Source organism: Eutrigla gurnardus, assembly GCF_963514095.1.
Source record: "Eutrigla gurnardus genome assembly, chromosome: 14".
In the NCBI taxonomy this organism is placed as follows: Eukaryota; Metazoa; Chordata; class Actinopteri; order Perciformes; family Triglidae; genus Eutrigla; species Eutrigla gurnardus.
Window position 1 is genome coordinate 23,073,738 of NC_139937.1, and position 27,726 is coordinate 23,101,463.

A 27,726-nucleotide genomic window follows, 5' to 3' on the forward strand; every position below is an offset into this window, starting at 1 on the left:
CGCCGGGCGCTCCGGTTTTCCCACATTTAGTGAATGAAAAAACAAGGTAGAAGGTGAGGGTTCAAGTGCTGGACCCGAGGCTTTCTGAGCTTTATTTGTCGGCTTCTCTGGTAGCAGTTTTGGGTTTTCGCCGGGCGCTCCGGTTTGTCCCACATTTAGTGAATGAAAAAAAACATACAGGTAGAAAGGTGAGGGTTCATATATGTGTGTCACCCCAAGAAGACCGGTTCCTCTTTGCCTGTAAATCTCTGGAAGAAAGCCAACGGTTCCTCAGTGAAGCAAGGGTTTGAGCACACAGAAACTCAACAAAGTTGCAGGACCCACCTTTGGAGCCTTCGTCAGCCAAGTCTGGTCAACAGAGGATTTCCTGGTTGTGGTTTCAGGCACGAGTGTGTTCAGCCGCTGAGTGGTGAAGTCCCGCCTTTCTATGGTACATGGGACCTCAAAACGAATAGGCTCGTTGGAGGTGAACTGCTCCTCGCCTGGAAAGTAGACGAGAGCAGGCGGAGCAGCAGGAGGCGGAGCCTAAAAGCTGCGCTCCAGTCGGACAGTTTCCGTCGGTTTTCGAAGATTTGACAGGAAGTCATAGAAAAAGTTTCATCCTGTTAGACGCGATCTTAAGGCTATCTGTAGTTTGTGACCACATTTGCATTTATTTATATTTGTTCATAAATCAGAATCAGAATACTTAAAGGAGAAATCCGGTCATTTTTGACCCCATTTCCGTTGTCCCCAGGGTCATCCCGACTTATTAGAAGCAAAAAACCCGACAAAAATTGACGTTGCCTAGCCCGAGATCTGTACCTGCCTGGCAGCCTTCCAGACTCGCTCCAATGCTAACCCATTGGGACAACTTTTATCTGCTTACCTGGGCCTCAGAAAACAATTCCAAGACCTATGCAACACAGGTTGGGTCCATACGAGACACCACGGCGCTCATTTAGCCCAAATAGTGTGGCGAAACGACATAAATATGTGTGTTTTTGCATGGAGTTACTCACCTCAAATCACCCCGTAGACATTAGCAATAGATAGCCGAGCGCCTGTCGTCCCTCCCAGTCACCGCAGAAACGAAAACGTTTTCCACGTAGTTTTGATTTTGTATCCATGAAGAAACGATCGAGCAGTGCAGTCGTCATGTCCGTAATAAATCCATGAAGCTGTTATGTCCATATGTATGACTATGTTACAACATAGCAACGATAGCTTACAGCTAAACAGTAGCCGGGAGCCAAAACAATGCAAGTCTTGCGCAAGTTCCCGTCTGCTGTCCTCACTCTGGAGCTGTTTTCAAGCCAGTACAGTGACAAATCTTGGACAGTCGCGCGAGGGTCACTCCCACTCGTGCTGTCAACACAACTAGCCTACTGAGACTGCGCGAGATTTGTTGTGGCTGTAGCAGGTTCAACTGTCACAAAGGCTAAGCAATCTTACTATGTAGGCTAGCGCTAGTTACACTGACAAACTTCTTTCCATCGAGCAGTGCCGTCATGTCCATTTGTCACTGTATTGGCTTGAAAACAGCTCCAGAGTGAGGACGTCGGGAGACGGGAACTTGTGCGAGACTTTTGGCTCTCGGCTACTGTTTAGCTGTAAGCAGTCGTTGCTATGTTGTAACATAGTCATACATATGGACATAACAGCTTCCTGGATTTATTACGGACAGGACGACTGCACAGCTCGGTCGTTTCTTTATGGATACAAAATCAAAACTACGTGGAAAACGTTTTCGTTTCTGCGGTGACTGGGAGGGACGACAGGCGCGGTGATTTGAGGTGAGTAACTCCATGCAAAAACACATATTTATGTCGTTTTGCCACACTATTTGTGCTAAACGAGCGCCGCGGTGTCTCATACGGACCCAACCTGTGTTGCATAGGTCTTGGAATTGTTTTCTGAGGCCCAGGAAAGCAGATAAAATTTGCCCCAATGGGTTAGCATTGGAGCGAGTCTGGAAGGCTGCCAGGCAGGTACAGATCTCGGGCTAGGCAACGTCAATTTTTGTCGGGTTTTTTGCTTCGAATAAGTCGGGATGACCCTGAGCACAACGGAAATGGGGTAAAAAATGACCGGATTTCTCCTTTAAGTAACCCCTCGGGAAATTGTAGCTGCAGTTGCTTTATAATTAGAGTAGAAAGACTATAATAATCTCTTTTATTGTCGTTATTATGATTATTTTTAATATTATCAACAACATGAGATGTTTGTGAACAGATTTAACTTTATTTGCACAATTGCACATCCTGAGACTTCAGCCCACGATCTAGCGTTAAATATTAGACTCACACAGGCGAGCCAGTGTCAGGCCTGCGCAGAGTCGATCGCCGCACAATGCATGCCGGTTAGTTTTGTGTCCGACTTGCTCCGACGTCATGCACACGTGGGCAACAATAATCTCACCAGATCAAGACGGACGCAGTTTTTAGAGCCAGGCGCTCCAGTTGCTCAACCGACTGCAAGCCCCTGAGCACTTTTAGGTAAAAAAAATGTGTGAGTTGGTGTGCAATATGCCACAGGGTGATGAGAGGCACTTCAGGTCAAAAATAAAAGTGGAAGGTAACCTTTGATAAGGCATTACCTATTGATTGAAGTGCCTCTACATCACCAAGACTCCTGCTGTGCCTCCACGTGGCAGCTCACGGTAACTGGGTTCAAGAACCCAGGCGAAATCAGCAGGGGATCGATGATCAGTGTTCTCAGCAGATAGCTTAAGTGTGGGTGTCAAACTACTGAACAGGAAAAAATGAAAGTCGACACACTTTAGAAAGTCCCACCAAAATTTAAGATGTATATACACAGAGAAAGTACTTACCGAGTAGTATATAGGTAGTCATTTTGGCCTCTCCTGTAGCTCGAGATGCCCTTTGACCTTTGTAGGTGGTCAGCATGATTACCTTTATTGTGTTCAGCAGATTTCAGACATTTCATTTTTTCACTTTTACTTGAGTAAAGAAGTGGAAACAGAACCACCTGCTAACTAAATCTCATAATAATAAGAATGATAATAAGAAAACACACACAAAAACATTTTTGAACATATGAGAATATTAAATTATTTCTGATAAAAGTCTGCCCAATCAGTTTATTAGTCGGCCTTTGACAGGAAGTCATAGAAAAAGTTACATCCTGTTAGACGCCATCTGTAGGTTATCTGTAGTTTGCGATCACGTTTGCATTTATTTATATTTGTTCATAAATATCTGTGATATATATATATATATATATATCATATTCTGATCAGAATCAGAATACTTTAGTAACCCCTCGGGAAGTTATACAGCTGCAGTTGCTACATAAGAGAAAGAGAAGAAAGACTCAAATAAGTATAAAAATATGAAGTATAAAATAATGCCAATTATTGGCATTATTTTATACTTAATATTTCTTTGAAAGTTATACTGTATTAAATGTGTATCTGTTTTTTTTTTTATGTCTGCCTCTTAAAGCACACTGAAGGGTAATTGCTCGTTTTGATAAGGTCTATATAAATAACCTCTTTTATTGTCGTTTCTATGATTATTGTTATTATAATTATTATAATTATTATTATTATTATTATTATTATTATTATTATTATTATTATTATTATCAACCACATGAGATGTTTGTTAACAGATTTAACTGACTTAACAGCCCACAATCTAGTGTTAAATATTAGAATCACACAGGAGATGTGCATTTTCTACTAAACGTGATGTTTGTTGTCAAAACTAAGAGCCAATCAGCTCGTAGATGAGGTGAGAGCCAGGCGTTTCCCATCATGCCCCGGGGCTTGAAGTCATGCATGGGCTTGCAATGTTTATGCCACCTATTTTCATTTATTTAGAAAAATCCAACAAAAACAAGATTTGGGGGGCCCTAGTGGCCAGTGGTGGCCCCACGCAGCCGCTTAGTAGGGGGATATATATATATATATATATATATATGTACTTGTACTCCAAGTATAAGGTAAAAAGTATTTCTAAGAAGTACATCTGTAATGACTTTTTTTTTTGCACACTAACTGAATCTCACATCATATTAATAAGACATTTTAAATGCTTCTTATGAATGCATGAAGACACAATAATAATAATAATGTAATAATAACACTGATAGCAGCCACTTGGTTGCATAATGAGTATTTTCACTTTATACTTATAGTACATTTTGTTGATAGTTCTTCAATACTTTTACTAAAATAACATTTTGAATGCCTGAACATGGACTGTATTTTTAAAATTAAATCATTGCCTATAATATAAAAATAAATAGAAAATAATCTCAAATGGTAACTCCATACAAAGTGACTATGATGCAAAATCACTGACAAACACTTCAGGTGAGTGAGGAGGCAATTAAATTAAATTTATTTTTTTGTCATATAAATGCTGCTTCCACAACTGACAAAGACGACGAGAGTTTTCAGAGACAAATTTTTTTAGTTTTGGATATTTTTAGCTACATCAGTTTGTATAGATACATGTGATTGGGAAGATACAGGAAAGATTTCATAGCAATCCGTCAGATTCAAAACCTTAACCTCTCAAAAACCTGATGCACATCCAACACAATTACCAAAAGTTTAAATTGATGACGGTTTGGATGAGGTCGATGCCGGGGAAGTCCATGGCGATGACACCGAAGCAGGGTCTGGGCTGGTTGGGGTAAAACTGCCTCAGGTACTGATTGAGCCACGGGTTGACCTTCTCTGCCACTCTCTTTGGGGTCAGGAATATTCCCCAGAAGGTGCCGAAGCCGCTGCCGCTGCTGTAGGTCAACACGGCGTTGTCGCCGCCGCACGCTTCGGTGGCTTGATTCAACTGCTTGATTATTCTGTTGTCTTTGTGTTTAATGTTGCTGACCTTGTCGCCGTCTTTCCCCTCCGTGTCTATGAGCGGGATTCCCAGAGTGAAGGTGCTCTTCTGCAAAAAGACGATCTTGCCCCTGACCTGACCCATGTTTGGCATCTCCGATTTCACCCAGAACTGCTGCTGGTCGATGCCGATCAGACTCTTCACCATCTCGTTGACCTGGTTCTTCTCAAAAGACTCCGGTTGGACCCTGATGAGCACGGCCTCGGTCTGGAACTCGGACAGGAAGGCTCGGACGGTGTCCAGGACGTCCTTGAGGGTGCTGTGCTGGTACATCACCCCGTGCATGACGTAGAGGGTGTTGCCCAGTCCAAACACCTTGAGATCCAGGAAGCGAACGCCGGCCCTGAGCTGATCCTTCAGGGGCAAGGCCTGGCATTCGGCCTCCGGACCCCCGTACAGGGCCATGCTGTCGTGGGTACCGGGGAGGGTCATGAGAGAGAGGGTGCGGAAATTCTCGATGCCCGCCATCCACGGGATGTTGTAGGAGCCGGGGAGAATGAGGTTCCCATCGTTGAAGAACTGGTCTTTTCCATGGCAGAGGAAGCTGTCGAGGCAGAACCAGATAAATAAATCTCAGTGCCACAAAAACAATCTATTCTTGTATTTTACTCCTTTTCTACTTACGTGACAGAGAGCAAGATCGCGTGGAAAAGCAGACACTTGTGACCAGCCATCGTTCTTGCAGGAAGATGAGCAATCTATGGATACATTACAAATGAATTATTAATAATAATAATAATACATAGGTTTTATAAAGAGCTTTTCCAAGTGCTCAAAGACGCTTTACAAAAGCAACTAAATCAAAACAAAAGAAACAAACGAGTTTAAATGTTATAAGCAAGAATAATATTACTAATAATTATTCAAGATAAGCATATACGTGAAGTGTTTAAAGTATCAGGTTGAATAAATCCATTTTTTCTACCATACCTTACAGCCGGGAGGATTTCACAGCTCACCACCCCGATGGTCAGAATGTGACGTCTCGACTAAAAACGCCATCCTTTATATTGCCGGTTATCTGCAAACTTCTAGGTGTGGACCACGAATATCAGTTACATAACAAGAACCCATTGTTCCTGATGTTGGACGATCAAACATGTTGGTACAGATTGGGGTGTTTGTTTCCAGGGTGATTGAGAAGGCGGGTCCCTAAAAATCAAAAAATTAAAATATTGGGTCAGATTAGATTTGATATCGAACAGGAATTATCATGAATGCAAGCAGCCACACCAGCGCAGCAACAATAAAAAAACAATGACTCAGCCATCTTTAACACATAATCGGTGACATTATTGAACGTTTGCCAGCAAAAACTAAATCAAATGCTTATCATGTAATGAAAACAGGGCAGGACTGAGGAAACACTAGAATTGGAATTGCCCAGAATAAACAAACCTTGTGACCTTGACTAGTCCAAATGTATCTCAGCTAGTGGCAACTGTAACAAAGTACTCAAGTACTGTACTTCAGTACACATTTCAGGTATACAATATTTCTCATCTAATTCATCTCAGAGGAAAAAGGTGTTTCTGACATCTTTGGTGACTTTTCAAATTAAGATATTTGCATATGGAACACATTCAATTAAACTACCCAACAATTTAAACAAATACAGCTGAAATGATTCGTCGAAAAAAAATCTGCAACTATTTATTTAAATCACAGTCACAGGGGCATTTTTTTGCAGTGGGTACTTTTACTTTAATACCTTGAGTGCAGGTATAGTGAAGGATATTTCTACTGCCGTTTTTTTTTTTTTTTTTGCAAGGCTAACTTAATCTTGCCTTCATAATAATAAGGGGGGGGAAATCAATAATAAAATGCATTAGAACTTAGGTAACAAGCCTGTTTTGAAAATGTGAGGGGTAGAAAGTACAGATATAGTGGAGTAAAAGTAAAATGTTTTCAGAAAAATAAGTAAAACCTGAAAATACTACAGTAACGAAGTATTTGTACTTCAGACATTGGCCTATATACCTACAGTGCTGTTACCAATTCTACACATTAACACTATATTTCTTCTTGAAACATTTTTTCTTTATACGTGTTTGGATAAGGGGTAGATAACTGTGGTCCACAACACACTAGATGGCGCTAATGCGCCTCAACGCTGTTTGCCACCCGCCATAAAACCCAAAGAAGAAGAAGAAGCACTCTGCCGGAAGACGAAATAAAGATGGCGGAGAATAGCAGCACCGACCGCGCCGATGATGCCAACAGGGATACAAACGTTGCTCCCGGAGCATCTATGATGATCGTCACCGTCAAAACCCCCAACGGGAAAGAGGAAATCTCCATTTCGGAGGATTCTTCGGTCTCCCAGGTGCGTTAATCGGCCTGTTTCGACCGCCGGCAGCGGAAATCGTGCCGCCGCTAAGAACCGTTTCCTTCGCCAACATTAAGGTCAAAACGGTAATTTCGTTTGACCTGTTTTACAGACGCGAGTGGCATCTTCAACGTTGTTTTCGTCCTCTCGTAGATTCTTAATGTATTCCCGCAAAAAAAATTAAAATCAACGTTTCAATACAATATTTACTACGACTCGTGTGCTGACGGAAATACCCGGAAAGTTCGCGTAAGGGATGTAAAGATTGTGAAATATCGCGACATTTTGGGCATAAATTGACACTGACGGTTACATCTTGACATGTGATCTGACAAAAAAAAGGTCACGTAACGATTATCGTGCCCCAAATCATTGTAATTCACGATATTATCCCGATAATCAAACTATTCTTAAAGCTGTTGAAATCACTTTAAGATACAAATATGTTTATTTATACATATTTTGTGTGAAAAACAATCAGATTGACCTTTTAAAATGTATTTTTGTATGCTGTAATTTTAAAATCAGCCTCTATTTTTCACTTCTCTTCCACGATAGCGAGCTAGCTCGCTTTTTAGTCACTCATGATGATTTTCACAATTATCCCCATAATGAAAATTCACCACGATCAATTTATTGTGAGTGTTTTTTATTGCGGAATACATTCCTATATCGTCCATCAATGGATATTTTTATCATCTGTGAATGTATTCTCTGCTCTGTATGTATGCTCTGGTGAATTAACCTGTCAAAGCAACAGTCAAAAATACATTACAGTTAAAGACTGATCCACAACATCCACAACAAAATACGAGTGGCACGTCTATCATATTGCAAGGATTTATAGCTGGAAGATATGAAGGGTCTCTGGGTGCGGATTTGTCCACAGAAGCTTATATTTAACTTGGATTGCCAAGTGAAGATTATTCTCCTCGAATGACTTATAGAAGAGAACCTGTAATCTGTGGAATCAATCCTTGTAATCCTCTCCTATCCTTCATTTAAAACTTCAAAAGTAATTTCCTTCGTTTTCTTGGTATTCAGCAGAAGAAAACTGGACAAACACAGAACCTTGTTCCATCATCACCCAGTTGATGTTGTCCTTTACTTCCACCGGTTGGTGATCTTCCCCCCTTTTTTTTCTTTCTTGTCTCTCATTTGTCCAGTTCAAACAGGAGGTATCCAAAAAGTTTGAGGCCCAGAATAACCAGCTGGTGTTGATATTCGCTGGAAAGATTCTGAAGGATGGTGACACTTTAAAGCAGCATGGCATCAAAGATGGCTTGACCGTTCATCTTGTCATCAAGACTGTCCCAAAGTAAGTACCGGTACAATGCATGAGGTGTGTGTGTGTAGCAAAGCTGGTAAGAGTTTGATGTGACGGTTTCTCTCTCTGCTAAGATCAACAGGTGAAAGTGCGTCTCAGGCAAGTTCCAGCTCTGCTCCATCTCAAAATAGCAGCCGCAGCACCAACGCCAGCGTAGCGGACAGAGCAGGAGGTGGCACGAGTCAGACGCCAACACAAGCTGCTAATCCAATGAGTAAGAATTTAATACTTTTTTTTTTAAACTGCAGTGCATTTAATTAGTAGATTATGAAGTTGTAATGAGGGTTGCAAAGAAGGACGTTGCTCACAGTGAAAACGTTGTCTCGTCTTTATTTTCCTAAAGGTCTCCCCTACTTTCCTGTAAGCTATTGTTGGTGGCATGGATAGAAACCTTTAGGGCCTCCTTGGGATTTTGTTTTGAACTATGAACCTTTTATAATCTATGCACATTAATGATTCAAAACAACCACACAGAGGTTCAGTGTTGGCTGAGAGTTTGGTTGGGGGCGTTATGCTTCTTATTTATATGAATGCAAAAGTCTGGCAGTCTTCAAGGCAAACTTTTCCAGACAGACTTTTGACAAGAAACTTCACAAATGTAGGAATTTAAAAGCATATTTTGGTGATGGTACATCAATTTTAGAGGACCAACACAATTCAATACTGTTGTAAAGGAGTCGCCTGTCAACATGTCCACATACCTGCAAGGAACTAATCTCCTCCTCCTCCTCCTCAGGTGGACTCGGAGACCTGTCCGGCTTGTTGGGTATGGGCATGGGTTCGGGCATGGGTTCGTCCAGCTTCATGGAGATGCAGCAGCAGGTGCAGAGTCAGCTGATGTCCAACCCAGAGATGCTGTCGCAGATGATGCGCAACCCGCTGGTGCAGAACATGATGTCCAACCCGGACCTGATGAGACGGATGATTGCCGGCAATCCTCAGATGCAGCAACTCATGGGACAGAACCCAGACGTCTCCAGCATGTTGAGCAACCCTGAGCTCATGAGACAGGTCAGTGAAGACCACCAAGTATTTCGGCAGAACTAGAGGGTGTGTGTCGTGTTTGTGGACTTTTAATTAGCTTCTGCAAGAAACACAATCCCAGGTTTGACTTGGATCAGGTATAACATGCTGAAAATAGAGAGAAATCTACAGTCAGGCTCTTGTTTTTGTCATTTGAATCCCGTCGTCCCTTGATAGACCACGGAGTCGTCAAGGAATCCAGCAATGATGCAAAAGATGATGTGCAACCAGGACTGGGCGCTTAGTAACGCTGAGAACATCCCTAGGGATTATAACGCTCCATGGAGAATATATGCAGACATCCAACAAGATCAAACGTCTCCTGAGGACATCAGGCACTCTGTTGGGTCTCAAGGTTGACTTGGGTCGTGTTTGTCATTGAGCAGATGCAGAATCCAGACACGCTGTCTACGCTGAGCAACCCCCGAGTCATGCAGGCCCTCCAACAGGTCCAGCAGGGCCTGCAGACCTTACATGCCGAAGCTCCAGGATTCATGACCAGGTAACCGGCTATTTGCTCTGAATCGACTACTCTTGACTCTGTATAGCTCATTTGAAGTGGCAGTGTTGTTGACATTTGTTTCCCCTCTGGAGGTTGTCTCCTGGAGGTCTCACAGTTCCTCCGGCCACAGGGTCCAGCATCCCCCCAGAGAACCCTCCGCCTCCTGCCATGGCAGCCGGGTCCAGCCCCTCTCAGCAGCAGCTCATGCAGCAGATGTTACAGATGTTCGCAGGCGGAGGACCATCGGTATGTTTCATCTAATCGCTTGAATTTGTTTTCTAAAATCAAAACTAGTATTTTTAATATTTAACTCATCGTTAACTAGACGTGTCGCAGTCAGGAGCCCAATCCCAACATGTTGTTGGTGCTTTTCATTTAGACTCGTGTATAATTTAGTATATATGAATGTTAAGGCTCAGTGTTTTGAATAATATTAATGTGACATTTTATACTGAGGAAAATTTGAAGCAGCTGAAATGCAAAAAAAAAAAAGTGGTAGCTGAAATATAGTCGGAAGAAATTAATTTGCCAGTAAAAGTGAAACGTTTTCAGCATTGAAGTGTTAGGTTGAGAGGGAATAAGGGGGGGACGTGCTGAAAGGATGTGAAGGTTAGTTGGAGTCGAGCTCTGGAAGCGGTGGTTCAGAAATAAATGTTGAATCTTTTGTAAGCGGTTTGGGAATGTTTATTTAAAATGTACTTCCTGTTCAAAAGTGAGAACCTGAAAGGGGGACAGATTCAGTGTGTCACGTTTAATCACCGACAGCCGATGAAGAGAAAGTGTAACCACTCAACATGTCAGTCCAGGTTATGACTGTTCCGTAAAGGTGAAGCCGTAGCGAGTGCCTGAGAGTCTCTCGATGTCAGTTTGACTTATATTTTGGAAAAGCAAATGTGTCTGACTGAGTGCGTGGTCTCCGCCCCCCTCGCAGCTTCAGACCCCGGAGGTTCGATTCCAGCAGCAGCTCGACCAGCTCAACACCATGGGCTTCATCGACCGCCAGGCCAACCTGCAGGCGCTCATCGCCACGGGAGGGGACGTCAACGCCGCCATCGAGAGACTGCTGGCCTGACGCGATCGTAGTGGGAGGAGTCGAGGACGGATTGTTGGTCCTTCGCTGGGGCAGTACCGCTACTGTGAAATGACGCCATGACTATCACTGCCGCTGACCAATGAGTTCCTCCAGCCTGGAGATCCTTTCTGACGTGACGAAGCGCTCATTCGCTTGAGGGATTAACTTTTAATTGTTATTATATTTACACTATTTAATTCTAACAGTTTGTATTTACATGGTTAGATGAAGAGATTTGAATTGTTGTTGCATGAGGTTGGATGATGGTCTTCTCTGCTCTCGGCTTGTTTTTTTTGTTTCGTTTTTTTCATCCTCTTGTCTGGTGTTTATTTATTTCTTCATTTCATTTATTTTTCTTTCACCCTGACTGGTTCTTGGAACTACGATATTATACACAGTGAGAAGACAGAGATGTTGCCATGTTGAGGTAGATATCCCTTTTTTTAACATCTCTGGTTGTATTACCAGATCAAAGTGGATTTAAAGGATTTTCCTCAGGTACATTCGTCAGGTTTTTTTTTTTTTTTTTTTTTTTGCAGAATATCCATCTTTTAATCTATAAATTGTCACAAAAAATGGAAGTTCCAGATTCACAATATCGCCTTAAAGATGACACGTACCATAACAGAGGTTTTTATTCATATCACCCTCCACTAGTATCGACCATATCCTGGCCGTTTTCTTCCTTTTCAAAACCGGTTTGATTTAAGTTGATTTCCTGTCGACTAACAAAATAAATAAACGTAATAAACCCTAATTTGATTTGATTTTGTTGCTCTGAACTATTGTTTCTATGAAGTGTCAGAACTAATGATACCGTGATTATGGTTGTTATGGATTACACAATAGAAATTGACAAAAGCCGTTGTAGGGAATTTATTTTAAAGACATTCATAGGTAAATCAAGCCTTTTCATTATAAACACTTGTGAATTTCCACACAAGCCGTGTAGTGCCTAAAGGTAGTGTTGGGTTGCAATATATTACGAAATAACCAGTGAAATCTCTAGTCCTGTGTCTCCAGATAAGTAGCCATAAGAAATGATTTGTTTTTGTTTTGTTCAATCCAATAAATAATGTGCAATGTCTCTTGTCTATTCTAAATACATGCAAATGATTTACCTTGGTAATCCAATTTGACAGCTGTGGTATTTTGATTATAACCCTTGATGGAAATTTCCATTTGTCCTTAAAACTCTCCTGAAACTACGTTCTAGTTGCCGCAGACGTCAAATAATACGATAAAAACAAGTGTTCTCCTTTCTATGAAATATTAGGTTCCAGTATTTTTATTGTCTTTTACATGATAAGCCAAGTGAAGCAGTTGCTGGCAGTAATATTCTTAGATCCCAGGATGCTTCCAATAGTGTTCCTACAAAAAAAAAACATGGGTAAAGAAAAAAACTCACAGTTGGAACAAAATGTATATATAGGAAAAATAAATAGAGTGAAAAATAATGATATATCATATTTTTTATTTTTATTATTTTTTATATTATTTTTATATTTGTATGTTATATATATATATCATATTATTTCCATTCTTTTTTATACTGTAATATTTATATATATATATATATATATATATATATATATATATATATGTTTTGCACATTTAACTAAACATAGTAAATAGTAACCGAATACATTATTTCGATACAACTACAACTCCCACAATGCATTGAGAACGCCACCGGAAAGGGAAGAAAACGTCAGCTGACTCGACTTCGTGTGTTGTTGAGTAGTTGTTAGCAGTTGTTTGGGGGGTATTATTATTATTTTAGGGGGTTATTATCGTTATTAATCGTTAGCGAACACGTCGCGATGTTGCGGCCGAAGGCGTTGACGCAGGTTCTCAGCCAGGCGAACACCAACGGCGTCCAGAGCACACTGTGAGTACGGCTGAGCAGCTAGCACAGCATGCTAACGAGATGCTACCTGCTAATGCGGTTTATGACAGTTTGTTGTTGTTGTGACGGTTCTGACTGTGTGTTTTACTGAGCTAGCAAGGACAAATAGTTTTCTAACGTTAGATATGATCTCGTCGATAAGATACAAACGAGTAAGTTAGGCAAATATTAGCTCGTGCCATCAACCAATACACATATAATTAAAGTCAGTGACGTTGTTGGGTCTACTTTAGGGGGCGGGAGTACCCTAAACTGTTCCCAAGACCCCCAAATAATTTGGCTTTTTATTTATTTTTTATTTTATTTTTTAAGTATAGTTACTGATACAGTACTTAAAAGATGCAAGCCAAAGCTTTTATATGCTTCGCTGATTAAAGTGATATCTCTTTAATTATATGATGATTTAGCTATATTTTGTAAAGCTTAAGTTAATGTTCTTAGGGAGGAGCATTTTTTGTGTCACCTAATTTTGTAATTCACGTATTAACATATAGCTTTAGTTTCATATACATAAATAAAATTTTTCAATTCATAAACCAATATTTTTAATTTTCTAAAATCAAATCAAGAGATAGATAGATAGATAGATAGATAGATAGATAGATAGATAGATAGATAGATTCAAAGATTCAAACTATCCCTGCGTTTCTACAGTTAAAATGTACTTAAAGGTCTTCAATCTAGTTTAATTAAACCTCCGAGTGGATGAACTGCCATTAAATTAATAAAAGTGTACATATTTGTAACATTACACAGTCCAGACACTTTTCATATCATACTACTTTATATGCAGTGTATACTTATATATTATAAGGGTTTGCATTTCTCAACCAGTAACATTATAAAAAAGAATACCAATTTCCCGTGTTCATCCTCTGGATGCTGAAACGTTCGACTGTGCTTCCCCCTTCAGCTTGCTGAATAACGAAGGCTCCCTCCTCGCCTACTCTGGCTACGGGGACACGGACGCACGGGTGACCGCCGCCATCGCCAGCAACATCTGGGCGGCCTACGACAAGAACGGCCACCAGGCTTTCAACGAAGACAACCTCAAGTTCATCCTCATGGATTGTATGGTGAGAGGCTGCTTGTTCTCAAGCGTACGATGAGTATGTGTGATATGATCGGTTTGAACTCTCTCTCTCTCTCTCTCTCTCTCTCTCTCTCTCTCTCTCTCTCTCTCTCAGGAGGGCAGAGTGGCCATCACTCGAGTAGCCAACCTCCTACTGTGCATGTACGCCAAAGAGACGGTGGGCTTTGGGATGCTTAAAGCCAAGGTGAGAGGTTTTTTTTAGCAGATGTCAGGTCTGCCCTCCAACCAATGTCCCGTTTTCACCACTATTTCATCCATAAATCGTGCTTTGCTGCATGTAAGACAGCAGCAGTGATGGATGTAGCTATGCCAAGGCAACATCAGGGGGATGAAAAAAACCGAGGGCTGAAGGAGGAGCTGGAAAAGATGTGGAGAGTGAAGGCATCATTGTTAATGGGGAGAGCACTCAGGGCCAGCAGATTCCTGGGATCAGCTGAGATACTGAGGAACCCTCAGGCTCCCAGGTCTCTGGTAGAGGACCCCAGCTTGAAGGAGGAAACATGGCACCGAGTGGGGGGATTTATGTTGATACAGATTTAACAGATCTATTTTTTTCCGCCCTTCGGACAGAGCCAGGCTAGCTGTTTCCCCCTGCTTACAGTCTTTATGCTAAGCTAAGCTATGTTGTTGTATGTTGCGTTTACAGGCAGAAGCCCTGGTGCAGTACCTGGAGGAACCGTTAACCCAAGTGGCAGCGTCATAGCCTGGGGGGGCGGAGCCTCATGTGATCCACGCCATTCATGGACTTCTGTAACATTCTGTGTACATGCATATATCTGCAGGTGGGGGCTGGCAGTGTATTTATAATCAAGGTAATGAAGCTAATAACTTGTGTGGCTTTTTGATTCGCCCCCCCGCCTTGTGTTCAGCTAATGGTCTGTCCTGAAAGTCCACATGACGAGTCAGTGTGAAGGACAGCTGCTCAAAGGATTTTCCATTATTGCTCCTGCGGTCGATTCGTTCATGTGAATTCAAGAGGAATAAAAATGGATGGTGGAAACTTTTCAGAGTGTGTGTGTGTGTGTGTGTGTGTGTGTGTGTGTGTGTGTGTGTGTGTGTGTGTGTGTGTGTGTGTGTGAAAATGCAGATTCTTTGCTACATTTTGTTTCAAAGCTGTCAAATAAACATTTTTTCTTTTGAAATAATATTTGCTTCTTTTTATTTTGAGTTTATGCTCTTTGGTTTGAGTGGACTATGATAGATTAAGTTTTATTTTTAGGATTAGTCTGTTGGTTTCAGTAATTTCCTGATAGAAATAATTTAATTGAATCAGTGTTTTTACCGTCCAATTAAAAAGATCTTAAAAGCATAAATCAATATAATTTACTGCTTCACAGTTTAGATGTATTTCGGATTGGCTTCACAAAGCTCAGCATTGTTATTACTGGGTTTTTATTTCCATACAATCCTCTCATGAAAGTTTTTTTTTTTAAATATTATCTTCATCATTCATGTTTCCACGATACTGTTGAAGTTATATATTAATATTCATGATTTCCTGTAGAACATCCCAGGATATACTAGTTTCATTATACAACCTTAAATTAATATAAATACATTTGAGGAGTGTAAAGGGGGGGAAGGGTTATTTTTAAAATCACTTTAGATGATTGGTAGATTGATTTAAAACAATTTATCTGCCTGTCAGTCTTTAGAGACACATTTCGATGACTAACTGCTAAATATTTAAGACAACAGTCTGAGGCACACAGTCGAGTTACGCATGACACATGACTAACAAGGGTTATTAATGTGTTATTATGGTGTATTTACGGCCCAAACATCTAACACTCCCTGATGGTTTAAATGACCTTGACCTCTTCGGAAACGGCAAGAAAATTTGAAATTGAAATTATCATTTTAGAAACAACAGACCTGTTCTGCTTCGGACACATTTTCAAAACATAAATTCAACTGTTGCTGTTCTGTTTTACAGAAATCATAAAACTTGCTTCCGATCTTTAAAAAAGAAATTATGAATGAATGTTTTCTCTCCCATTTTTTCCCATATAGAGTTGTGTTAAGTGTCTTCTCCACCTTTTGCTTTATTCCCTGTCTTGTTGTTTGTAGCTTCAATAAAGGAGGAGTTGAATAAAATGGGAACAGTTGCTTCCTGCTTCCTGCATGCAGTAACTCTATCCGCCCAGCAGGAGGCGCCTGACGGTCCGACTCAGCTGTACCTGCTGGCCGCCCCACCTGTCCGACCTGCCCCGCATTAAGCCACACCCCCGCCGCTCCCTGACACACACACACAAGCCCCGCCCCCTGCAGCGCAGCAACCCGCGCGCACACACACACACACACACACTGGGCTCGTCTTGTTCAAACAAGCCAGCTTCCCTGACAGAAGGAGGGAAGGGCAGCGAAGGGCACAACAACGCTGGCTGCCATTCACGCGTCCAAACACTTTCTACTTGCAGCCATTTTTGCCTTTTTTTCTCGGGAGATCTAGAAGGGCAGCTTGTGTTGCGCTGCGAGTCAGGTGTCGGCTTGCATCCCGTCAGTGTGTGTGTGCGCGCGTGTGTGCGCGCGCGTGTGTGTGTGTGCGTGTGTGTGTGCTGGAGACGCAGCGCTGGACTGAGGGGCGGCGACACTGAATGGACAGAACATGGGTTCAGATGAGGCCTACAACTTTGTCTTTAAAGGTGAGTTCACCTGCGTGGAGAACCTTCTGTGAGCTTCCTCGTCCTTCACTTTACACTTCCTTATTATGATCAACGTGACCGTTTCCAGGAACAGGAACAAGAACGCAATATAAGCTCTACCTCACAATAAACAGCTTATATGTGATGAACAATATATGGTTATTAGCTTTAATAGACGGTTTTAGCAGTCAGCTGTTTCTGCAAACCTCACAAGTAGGAATGGGACGGTTATACTGACCAAAATAATGATAATAATAATCAAAAATGTGCTTAAATCTCTTTAAAAATGGCATTTAAATATTGGAATCACATCACATCTCATCAGAGATGACACAAACATCATTTTTTTAGTTAAAAAAAATAATTTTCAATAAAAATATCATGTATCTTATGGTGTCTCACATCATATAGTCTTTTTTAAATTGTATTTTTTTATCCTGTATTTTCAAAATCAGGCTCCAATAATGCCGATATTCATTATTATCCTGACAATGGAAATTCACCACTATTAGTAGTGTTTTTTTTAGATATCTCGCTCAGGTGAGTTTTCATCCCCACACAGTTAAATGGACTTTAATTCCTGCTTATCCGCAGCCCGACATGCAGTACAGCGTCATAACATAAAGACACAAACGCATCACTCACCCCCCCAAACATATGAGCCATCCAGTGTGTGAAGGGGGATCTGAATGACTTTGTTCTGTGAAGGCAGTGCATGGCAGTCATCATTCCTTCCAGGCAGCTGGAGGTGAAGGTGCCAGGTGGCTTTTAGCAGATGTGGAAGGTAGAGTGGTGCAGAAGGGTGATTTGTTTTCAGGTACAGTGCTTTGACATTTAGGTACAAAGTGCCATGTTGATTAAAAAAAAAAAGCCATGCAGGTGAATTTTAAAGCAGAGCTGAAATGGAAAAAATCCTTTTAGATCACATCCTCCGGTCACCTATTTAACAAAACATGCCACATTTCTTTTTTCTTCGTATTTTTACATCAAAATCTATTTCTTCATGGAAATCAGAACATAGTACCAACCTTGTTTAATCAAGAATATCACCACATCCATCCATCTGCAACTTCACAGATCTAGAGAAGGTCATGATCAAAATCAGAATCCTCCGTTACATCCCGCCTGTTGATCCCGTTGCTCTGTCGTCACCATACAGTAGATAGATGATCCTGAAAACGCCGTTTCAGCTCGACTTTCAAATCCAAAGTAACTGTATCCAAAGCATCATAAGCGAGATCCAGAGGTTTACTACAGCGGTACCCAAAATAAACGACTATGTTGTGAGTTAATTGCAATAAATAGATAAAAAAAGAATGCTGAAATAACAACATAATGACGAGGATTTGTAAAAAGTCTGGTTAGGTCTGTTTGCAAGATAATGAGCAAATACCTCTTAAAATGCTTGTTTTCTGAATGGAGTTTGGTGCTAGGCTAACATTGTAGCTGCTCCGTACCACATACAATTATTGAATAGTGACAAAAAGTATTGAACTGTTCCTTTAATATGAAAAAGAAATGGTGTAAAACTCCGGAACGGTAACAGATTCACAAAGTGAATGTTATCGCTGGATAAACCCGAGCAGCGTGTGATGTATAATATCTGGAAGGTACGAGCCTGTTTGCATTCACAGATCAGAAATCTAATCTAAAATCTGATTCCATAGAGTTTGAATGTAAACCTGCACGCTCTCGACTCCAGTCTCAAGTTATTCATTCTCATTTCCACAACAATTACACGGAAGCAGCAAATGTTAGAACTCAGTTTCCCTCCAACAGTCTGCATTAAAATATGGATGAAAAGAAAATTGTGCATGTAAACAAATGACAATCAAAGACATAAAAAATAGAATTAATATGCACTATTTATATATGTTGTTAATGTAAAAGTGATGTTTTTAATAGAACATGTGATGTAAAACAGTACATTTAGGCTTGTTAAGGTAAAGTAATAACATATGCAGATTTGTTGCAGACCTTTAAACGTGAATGAATATGTGTGAGGTCATGAAGCTGTGGAATATCCTCCTATGACAAGTTTCCACCATGATTTCAGAGCGGCGCTGTGTACACGACAGCCGTAACATTTCCAGACCTGAAGGTCATGAAAACAAGCCAAAGGAAAATTTAATCCTCACTGCATCGCATCCAGTTCTTCCTCAGAATCAGCAGACCGGCAGGCTTGAAGGGGCTTGAAGGCCCTCTTGTCCCGTATCGCCATAGAAACCAGGGGTCGGGTATTGTTTGTGTAAGAAGTTACTGAGCGGTGGAGTTGAGGCGAGGGGGGGGGGGGGTCTGGAACTGAGAGTGAACAATTACCTAAAGCAAGCAGAAGTAGAACAACGTAGTAAAACATTGGCTTTGGACTTCAGGTTAAACTTACTGGAAGTCCAGAACCAAGACTGTCAGGGTTCACCTTCATGGGAGCCGGCAACAAATGTGTCCTGCTAAAGGTTCATACTTGGACTTGAAAACAGCGATTGAGAAGGTCCATTTAGTAGCTTATATGGGGCTTTTGATTGCATGGTCTTCATCAGCAGATGGAGGTCAACCAGTCGTCAAAGAATTCGTCCACGTTTGACTTTAAAAGTTGATATTCAAAGTTAATTCTTGAGCTTGGAAAACAACAAAAAAATGTAATTTATGAACTGTTCTGGCACTTTAAATCACACATGATTTTCATCTGCAGATGAAGCTCCACGGCAAACGCCACCTGCTGGTGAAGATGTGATTGAAAAGCTCTTACGAATTATTGATGAGATTCACTAGTGGACGAAAAAGTATCCAGGTATTATATTGAGGTATAAAACAATATATAAACAATACCATGTTGAGAAAATACTCTGCCTGCACTTAAAAAATATCACTTTAGTGGAATTATTAGAAGCAAAATGTATTTTTTAGAAAATTAAAGGCAGAGTAGGTTAAAAAAAACACACACTTTACTTTGAACACATCGCCGAACAGACAAAGCCCCGCCCCCTTCGTTCAGACTTCTGTTCAAAGCCACTCCCCCACAACGATCAGCAGAGCGCCGCAATCAGGAAGTAAGCATTGACAGACAGACATCCAATTACTTCCTCCGACCCAACTTTTTTGATTGGACGGGGTTTTTCAGTCCTGCCCGGCCACAGATACATTTTTTTTTTTTTTTTTTATGTCAGAGCATTTAATTTAGTCATTGCTATCGGTAAACAATAACAATAACAGAAAGTGTTTCTGAATAAAATCACCTACTCGACCTCTAAGTATATTTCTCATATATAAACAAAACTTTTTTATTTTTTACCATTTATATAAAATGTATAAATGTAAATAAAACCAACATCTCTAAATATTAATCTATTTTGAAGCTTCAGACAGAGGCTACCTGTTTCCCCCTTCTTCCAGCCTTCATGCTAAGCTAAGCTATCTATCATACAAAACACAAAGTATATTTCCCCAAAATGCCCAACTATTCATCGGTCTCCCGTCATCGCACACGTTTTAACGTGTGTGGAGATTTCACAAGAGCTTGGATTATTATCTTCACACGCCTCAGCAATAAGCTGTGACTTATTAAGTTGTGCAGAGATCCCACAGTGCCACCGTGTTTTCACAGCGTGCTCATACTTTCCTATCTCTGCCCATTAAGCCAAGCCTTTTTTTTTTTCCTCTCGTTCTGAGTCAACCACTAACAGCTGAAACCCAAACATTAGTCACTGAAATGTAAAGAGGGGGTTGTCGGTGTGATTTCGCCTCCTGTTTACCCAGCAGGTATGTTCCTCTGACCAGACCACAAAAGGCAGCGGCGGCTCAACTTGTTCCACCTGATTAAGAATCACCTCACACAAACTAAACTGGTTTATTTCCTCAGATAAAGGTTCACTTGTTTTACCTCAAAGGTTGTTTTTATGGTTGGCTAGAAGGGGGAAGTGCCATCCCCTTATCTGGAAAAAGCTGACAAAGTGGAAGAAAATACAAATTGTATTGTATTTATCCTTCTGTTTTTGTGAAAATAGCTTCCTTAAACATCAATAACTCATAACCGCAGGTGAGGCATGAGTGATCGTTGTGCCGCACAGCTTCAATGATGGATGAAAGCGATTCTCCGAGACAGTTTTTGGGGAGAAATTACTGACAGAAAACTGCTGTAGAAAAATCTTCAAATGTAAGATTTTGAAGTCTGTAACCGCATATCTGCCCCAACTGGTTTCAATCCTGCCCGTGCTTTGCTTCCTTCACTTGCCACATTCACTCCTCGCCGTCCAAATGAAAAAAAAACACAAAACAAGCTGCTGTATTTTAGAATTGGCATCTCACCACAAGTGCATGCTGGGATAGCCTGCAGCCTCAGAAGATCCTCGGCTATCTCCTCGCCGATCAATAACGTGGTGTATTCTGTTACAGACCAGCATCCCACATTGTTCCCCTTGTATTTTACTCAACATGTCCTCTCTCTGTCTCTGTCTCCATCTGTCTGTCTGTCTCTCTCTGCATTATTTGATTTGCATACTGAAAACATTTAGCTAATTTACTATGAGGGTGTGGCGCCATTCTTAAAATAGGACACCATATCCCTGATGTTGTAATTAACCCCGGTATTAGACGGCTAAGAATGAGGATTTACGGGGCAACCGAGAACGACACACCTCGACTAAAGACTTCAATTAAAGACGGGCTGTAAAGGATGAAGTGGATGTACAGGATTTGCTCGGTGAACATAAGGCTTGTCTCCTTTATCCGAGAAATTTGCAACAAGCAAAACCCAAAAGTCTGCGTCCTGATGAATTGTCTTCCGTGTCCTCCGCAGTGGTTCTGATCGGAGAATCCGGCGTCGGGAAGAGCAACCTGCTGTCCCGCTTCACCAAGAACGAGTTCAACCACGACAGTCGCACGACCATCGGGGTCGAGTTCAGCACGCGGACGACGCAGCTCAGCGGCTTCACCATCAAGGCCCAGATCTGGGACACGGCCGGTCTGGAGCGGTACCGGGCCATCACGTCTGCGTGAGTGTCAAGAGGGTCTCCACGGCTTTCGTAGATCCACTTACCTTCCTGTGTGTGTGTGTGACTGCCTTCGATTTTCAGGGCATTACTGCAGTTATTTTAGCTTAACTGTTCACTACTGATGAACCCAAAGAGAGGGGTTGTGACCTCGTCCCTCTTCAGTCCTCATATGTTCATGTAAAGACCCAGAAAGCCCCCCTCATTGTCACAGCAAAAAGACCCAAAAAAGAGACAGTTGAAACTAAACAAATAGCAAGCTTTAATAACTTGTTGAGACTTGAGACAAAACTGACAGGGAACCAAAAAGTACCTTTCCAGGTCGCCAGGCAATCACAGGGCTGGAACATAGAGACAGCCGTTCACAGGCAAAATTAGTCATCAATGAGGCTCTTTGAACATACGCCACACTGTAGGCCGCCCAAACTGGGATTCGAACCCAGAACCCTCTTGCTGTGAGGTAGTTCAAGTATCTCAAGGGTCTTCTTCAGGGTAAAACGTTGTACCGGACCGTTATGGTGAAGAAGGAGGTGAGTGGGAAGGTAGATTTGGGTATAAAAGCAGCCGAAGTTAGCTTCCTATGTGGGGCTTAGAGATAGGGGGAGGAGCTCAGACATCTCCTTCGTGTTGAAAGTGCCAGTTGAGGTGGTTCGGGGTATCTGATCAAACCTTTTAGAGGTTTTCTGGGAACGTCAAACTGGGAAGACTGGAACCCAGCTCGCCTACAAGTGCAGCCATTATTGCTAAATCTCTGTAAGCACAACTGCCTGGCTGGCTGGAAGCGGAACGGCCTCATGTTGAGTAACCTAAACGCCTAAAAGTCTCAATTACTGGAGATGATGATGGCTCACATTGCAACACTCCTTTGTGACCAATTAAACTGTTGTGTTTGTTCATAAACAACATGCAACTCTTGCAACAAAAGTGTGCATTTCCTTAAACCACATGTCACCTGTGAACCATAGACGTTTTGAAATTGGACTTCTCTTTTGAACATGAACAGTGATATTGCAGGCTGTGGTTTTTTTAAATCCAGATTTCACGCTTGCATTCTTGCTCAATAGTTGTTGAGCAACCTGTATGTCGGCATCTTAAGGTGGTGCTGCTACCAGCCAAAACACATTCAGGGACAGGCACCGATCCTTCAGTTTCCTCCCACGCTACCTGAAAAACCACCAGCACACGTCTCCTCAAGTCACTTTGTGGGGCCCTCAAAATCAAACTGGTTCCCAGCAGAGACCTTCGTTTGAACACTCAGACCTCCGCGGGCCTCTGTGCTATCTGAGGCCGCTCCTGATTTATTCTTCTTTTTAATTAAACTAGAAGGATTAGCAGTGTGGAAATTGGTTTTAAAACAATAGAACCATGTCAATTTTATTTTTAAGACACGGACAAATCGGAGGATATGCCACACCACTGGATTAGCCCTTTTCTGACAGCTTGGCTTTTTGAGTAATTACTTGCCGACTTATTCCAGTACACAAATTCTCCCTCCCGTGGAATCTCCCATTTGTGCTCTAACAGGCAGCTAAAATCTATTAAAGCGGAGTTAATCATATTGCTAGGAGAGGGGAGTGGGGATGTCATTGTGGGGGAGTATTGGTTGGTCCATGAATTCAGAGCAATCGACAGACATTACCATCATTTTTCAGTTGATAGCAGGAGAAGCTGCTTCATCAAATATATAATGAAGATGTAGCAAAGTGGCGATAATCAATGTTTTTCTATTAGCAATGGATTCCCATGTATTGTGAAAGAGGTCACTCTCAGCCCAGGAGATTTACTCCCCTCATCTCAGATCTCAAACTCATTTGGTTTTTCCGGCCTGTAGCTTTACGGTTTTGGGTCACTGCTGTTTCAACATAGTTTTTTTATATCTTCCTGCTCAGCACCGAAGAGCAGACAGACACAGTTAGCGACGATCTTTAGCATTTAGCAGCTAAAGAGCCAGATGTTTCCCTCGGGAGTTGGTGGAGACCAAAAATAGAGCTAAAAGGTACGAAGGTACATCCAAATATGGTCACTTCCGTTCAGTGGTTGCAAAAATTACAAGATGGCAACGGCAAAAATGGTGAACTCGAGGCTTCAAAACCGTAGTACACAAACCAATAGGTGTCTAAAGGACCAGCTGGCCATCTCAAAGAGACCAAAAACAGAGCTCAAAGGTAAATAAAGGACTTGAATTCATCAGTTCAATTCATCAATCTTTCTGAATGCGCCCCCAAGTGGCCAATAAATCCGGTATTATAAGTATAAAGTGTGTTTGTGTAGATTTTTAATGTTTAGCTTCATCAAAGTACCTTTACCTTCATTATATCACCTTCATTAAACTATAGTATAGTATATATTGCCACACTGTCCATAAAAGAAGCACCACAGAACAGTAAAGTCAATCTTCTCCCCAAACAGGTATTACAGAGGCGCCGTCGGAGCCCTGCTGGTGTATGACATCACCAAACACCTCACCTACGAGAGCGTGGAGCGCTGGCTGAAGGAGCTGTACGACCACGCCGACCCCCACATCGTGGTCATGCTGGTGGGCAACAAGTCTGACCTGGAGTCCGAGAGGTCGGTGCCCAACGAGGAGGCTAAAGACTACGCAGGTACACCATGTGACCGCTGATTCTTCCTGGTGATAGAAGTGATTTTAAAGTCCTAATTGTTGAATGTACTCAGTGAGTCAGGATTAATTATGTGACGTGGTTAAAAGGTAAGTATTGGTCCTGAAATCCACAATTCCTTTGAGGATTAGATACAAAAAGACGAATTTCAGAGTGAAACAGCAGTGGGAAGAATTAGATTTTTCCAGGAAGAAGAAAAAATTGGTTATTGATCTGAAAAGACAAAGAATAGTTATTTTGTCAGCATATATTCTTATAATACGACCGGGAGTCGTGATCTAAAAGGGTTAAAACAGGCATTTTTCAGCCAGCAAATAACTACAAATGTGAACGTACATAATATATAAAAATAACTGACAGAGGTCATTTGTTTCATCTAGAAAAGAATGGTCTTTTGTTTCTGGAGACGTCAGCCTTGGAGTCAACTAACGTGGAGGCAGCATTCAACAATGTCCTAGCAGGTAATTCATCGTACTCAATATAACTTTATTAAAAAACTTCCATTTGCTCCCTTGAATGTCTTTTCCCTCCCTCGTCTTTCCAGCCTCCCTAAGACTTAGACATTATGTGGACCGGTTACACACATTTTCCCATAAACTGGGATGAGGCTCCGCCCCGTGACCTTGAATTTGACCTCACATAGCCAGACCTCCATCTCCTCAGCTCGTGGAGGTTTTTTTAGAAAGTCTAGAGTCTGGAAGGGGTCAGGAGAAAATGGCCTCCTGTCGTCCGACTGCAGCCATTTGATTGACAGCTGGGGGAGGAAACACCTCCTTGGCTTTGAAAAAATAAAAACATGAATAAAACTTTATTTCTTTCAAAGTAATCAACCTTTGGAAGTCTGGCTTGTTTTGATACTATATGCTTCTGTGCTACTGGGAACACTGCAGCTTCTTTCCATCCCAGCATAATGTGAATGTATAATATATACTATATATAATATATATTTATTCATTTTGTGGCAGAGATTCACAGGAGGGCCAACAGTAAGGAAGCGGTCAAGGGCTCCGGCAGTACCGTGTCCTTGAACAACTCCAGTGCAGAAAACACAGAGGAGAGTAAGCCCTGCTGCAAGAACATCTGATCCCACAAGGAGCCCAGGGTCCTCGGGATGGGGGGGGGGGGGGTCTGGAGCTCGACGCACACGCATGGCGACTGATGCCGCTTTGAAAATGACTGATTTTACAAGTTGTGTCCAAGCTGCATGATGGCATATTCAAAAACACGAATGATATATGTGAATGAATGTAGCTGGAGACCCACATCGACCTTTTAAAAGTCCCTGCTGACTATTAAACACTCACCTGTAAGATGATATATTTATAATCCATGCACAGAAATTGGACGAGCGTAGACGCGACACACACGTGTGAAAGTAGACATGACATGCTTTATGTTTCTTGGTTGATTGCAGAAATAAATGATTTCTAGAGAAACCCCACTGCCTGCTGTTTGTGCCTTTGGACATTTTGTCATGTCAAGTAAAGAAAAGCACAGGTGTGAATTATAGAACTAATGACATGATGGAAAACCATTTAGTGCTGGCGTTGAGCCACGAGTTACTTGGAAAACTTGAACACATCAGAGCCACCGCTAAGGGTATTAGATGCACCAGTTGCACGGGGCTTTTCCTATTACGGCAAGTCAAAAGATTGCTCTGATAAAAGCCTAAAGAACTAAACTGAATAATGATTCTGTGATAGCTCAACTCTGAGTAACATTATCTTTTTTGTGTCTGGCTTTCCCGATCCTCAAACTGATTTTACATGAAGTGTTCGGCTGCAGCAGAGCTTGATAACCTTACAGGAACTCCATAAGGTCTAGAAATCCTCTGCAAAGATGTAGAAACAAAAAAAGAAGTACAGAAGCATCTCCATTTGACAGAAAAAAGAAAAAAAAACACATTTGTTTTTCTTCTGACTGTGCTACGATAATTAACTGGGCTAATTAACCGGGCTAATTAACCAGGCCAATTAACGTAGGCGAAGCCCTGCCTCAACGATGGTGTGTGAAGCAAATGAGTGCACAGACCTCTTGATGGGGAGATTTGGTCGAAATGTTTTCCTTCCTGTCTGTGATAACAGTGAATCCAAACCAGCTGTCAGTGTTATGGGAAATGAGTGGAGAGGCTAATAAGAGAGAAAACAAATATAATTTGGCCTTTTATCAAACCCGAGGTATCACTTGTCTCGTCTTGTTTTGTCTGACATGATTTAAAAAAAATCCCTCTCTGAGCACAGCATTAAATTGCATGAAATCCACCTTCATTGAGTTTACACACTGACTGCAAGGTGTTTCAGGGACTTTCCTATTCTGCCAGCTGTTAACTTGTCCAATCATACATGAAATCTAGTCTATTATTCTTCATTTGTTTGCTCAATAATCAATAGAATTGTTTATATTAGTATTGCATGCATTTATATCCCATATTTCAGGATTCTAATATTAATATAATAATAAATAAACTTGATTCTTTTTTTTAGATGAAACCGTTTGTGTTGGTGGGAGGAAAGGTTGTTTCCAGACGCAGTTATATTATATATTGTCTCCAGCACAGAAAGGCATGCGATTATAAGCCTAACGCATCAATTTATTATCAAATTTAAAAAAAACAATTCTAGGAATTAAATTGAATACTGAGTAGAAATTGAGTAATAATAATACATTATTGAACAATTCAACAGAGAATAGGAAAGTCCCTGAAACATCAATGAATGTAGATTTCAGTGCACTTTCATATAGTTGTGCTCATGGAAGAACTTTTTGTTTGAATTCTCATGAATTTAAGATGATAAAACACTGTTAAGTGTATTGTTGAGTTGTAAAACTAGATCCAGGGGGGTCTCTGGGGACCCCACTAAACACCCTTTTGCCCTCCTGATTATCTCCATACTGTGTTATATCAGTTACAATGAAGTACTGATGATACCACTGTTTGCTGGCTGGGATTTGCTTTTATTTATTTATTCTTTATTGCAAAATACACAGATAACAACAACATTGCCAGGGGTAGCCTATATTATGTTATTATATTTAGAGAGGACCATATATTAAAAGTTTTCAAAACCTTTTTTTTTTTGTTATTGGTTTCAGAAATTAAATGTATATAATGTTTAACCTCATAGAGGAAAAGTTCAATTTTTATTATTTATTTGCTGAATTCACATTTATGAACGTGAAATGTTGCCATTATAATTAATTAATACATTATAAAATACTTATTATTTTTGAAAACCCCACATTAATGCAATATCTTTACCGGAGGCTCGCTCATTACCTGGGAGGGGGGGGGGGAGGGGGGGGGCATACGTCATCACGTAAACGAGCTGCAACTTCAATCGAGACCGAAAGCAGCGCGGACCAA

The 27,726-nt window shown here is 41.2% G+C and overlaps 4 protein-coding genes across 4 annotated transcripts; 3 read left to right on the forward strand and 1 right to left on the reverse strand.

Moving 5' to 3' along the window:
* Positions 1 to 4,338: 4,338 nt before the first annotated feature.
* LOC311024360 (1-phosphatidylinositol phosphodiesterase-like) lies at positions 4,339 to 5,824 on the reverse strand. Its single transcript, XM_084026731.1, has 3 exons — positions 5,787 to 5,824; positions 5,481 to 5,554; positions 4,339 to 5,400 (listed from the first exon to the last, which is right to left on the reverse strand). The coding sequence occupies exons 2-3, from the start codon at positions 5,528 to 5,530 to the stop codon at positions 4,554 to 4,556; spliced, it is 897 nt and encodes a 298-aa protein (XP_083882857.1). The 5' UTR covers positions 5,531 to 5,554; positions 5,787 to 5,824; the 3' UTR covers positions 4,339 to 4,553.
* A 1,200-nt stretch (positions 5,825 to 7,024) lies between these two features.
* On the forward strand, positions 7,025 to 12,196 carry LOC311024142 (ubiquilin-4-like). Its single transcript, XM_084026423.1, has 7 exons — positions 7,025 to 7,182; positions 8,352 to 8,503; positions 8,587 to 8,726; positions 9,249 to 9,523; positions 9,922 to 10,037; positions 10,130 to 10,283; positions 10,969 to 12,196. Exons 1-7 carry the CDS (start codon positions 7,036 to 7,038, stop codon positions 11,107 to 11,109), a joined length of 1,125 nt encoding a protein of 374 aa, XP_083882549.1. The 5' UTR covers positions 7,025 to 7,035; the 3' UTR covers positions 11,110 to 12,196.
* A 611-nt stretch (positions 12,197 to 12,807) lies between these two features.
* On the forward strand, positions 12,808 to 15,115 carry lamtor2 (late endosomal/lysosomal adaptor, MAPK and MTOR activator 2). The gene is made up of 4 exons (XM_084027946.1): positions 12,808 to 13,000; positions 13,932 to 14,094; positions 14,206 to 14,295; positions 14,758 to 15,115. The coding sequence occupies exons 1-4, from the start codon at positions 12,933 to 12,935 to the stop codon at positions 14,812 to 14,814; spliced, it is 378 nt and encodes a 125-aa protein (XP_083884072.1). The 5' UTR covers positions 12,808 to 12,932; the 3' UTR covers positions 14,815 to 15,115.
* A 1,303-nt stretch (positions 15,116 to 16,418) lies between these two features.
* Positions 16,419 to 25,798, forward strand: rab25b (RAB25, member RAS oncogene family b). Its single transcript, XM_084026029.1, has 5 exons — positions 16,419 to 16,756; positions 21,549 to 21,744; positions 24,151 to 24,344; positions 24,743 to 24,823; positions 25,328 to 25,798. Exons 1-5 carry the CDS (start codon positions 16,720 to 16,722, stop codon positions 25,444 to 25,446), a joined length of 627 nt encoding a protein of 208 aa, XP_083882155.1. The 5' UTR covers positions 16,419 to 16,719; the 3' UTR covers positions 25,447 to 25,798.
* Positions 25,799 to 27,726: the final 1,928 nt, after the last annotated feature.

Coding starts and splice junctions, on each gene's coding strand:
- lamtor2 (XM_084027946.1), top strand. CDS start 12,933: ATGTTGCGGCCGAAGGCGTTGACGCAGGTTCTCAGCCAGGCGAACACC. Junction 13,001..13,931: donor AACGGCGTCCAGAGCACACT/GTGAGTACGGCT, acceptor TTCCCCCTTCAG/CTTGCTGAATAACGAAGGCT. Junction 14,095..14,205: donor TCATCCTCATGGATTGTATG/GTGAGAGGCTGC, acceptor TCTCTCTCTCAG/GAGGGCAGAGTGGCCATCAC.
- LOC311024360 (XM_084026731.1), bottom strand. CDS start 5,530: ATGGCTGGTCACAAGTGTCTGCTTTTCCACGCGATCTTGCTCTCTGTC. Junction 5,401..5,480: donor GCGATCTTGCTCTCTGTCAC/GTAAGTAGAAAA, acceptor CTGCCTCGACAG/CTTCCTCTGCCATGGAAAAG.
- rab25b (XM_084026029.1), top strand. CDS start 16,720: ATGGGTTCAGATGAGGCCTACAACTTTGTCTTTAAAG. Junction 16,757..21,548: donor CTACAACTTTGTCTTTAAAG/GTGAGTTCACCT, acceptor TGTCCTCCGCAG/TGGTTCTGATCGGAGAATCC. Junction 24,345..24,742: donor GGAGGCTAAAGACTACGCAG/GTACACCATGTG, acceptor TGTTTCATCTAG/AAAAGAATGGTCTTTTGTTT.
- LOC311024142 (XM_084026423.1), top strand. CDS start 7,036: ATGGCGGAGAATAGCAGCACCGACCGCGCCGATGATGCCAACAGGGAT. Junction 8,504..8,586: donor GTCATCAAGACTGTCCCAAA/GTAAGTACCGGT, acceptor CTCTCTGCTAAG/ATCAACAGGTGAAAGTGCGT. Junction 9,524..9,921: donor ACCCTGAGCTCATGAGACAG/GTCAGTGAAGAC, acceptor GTCATTGAGCAG/ATGCAGAATCCAGACACGCT.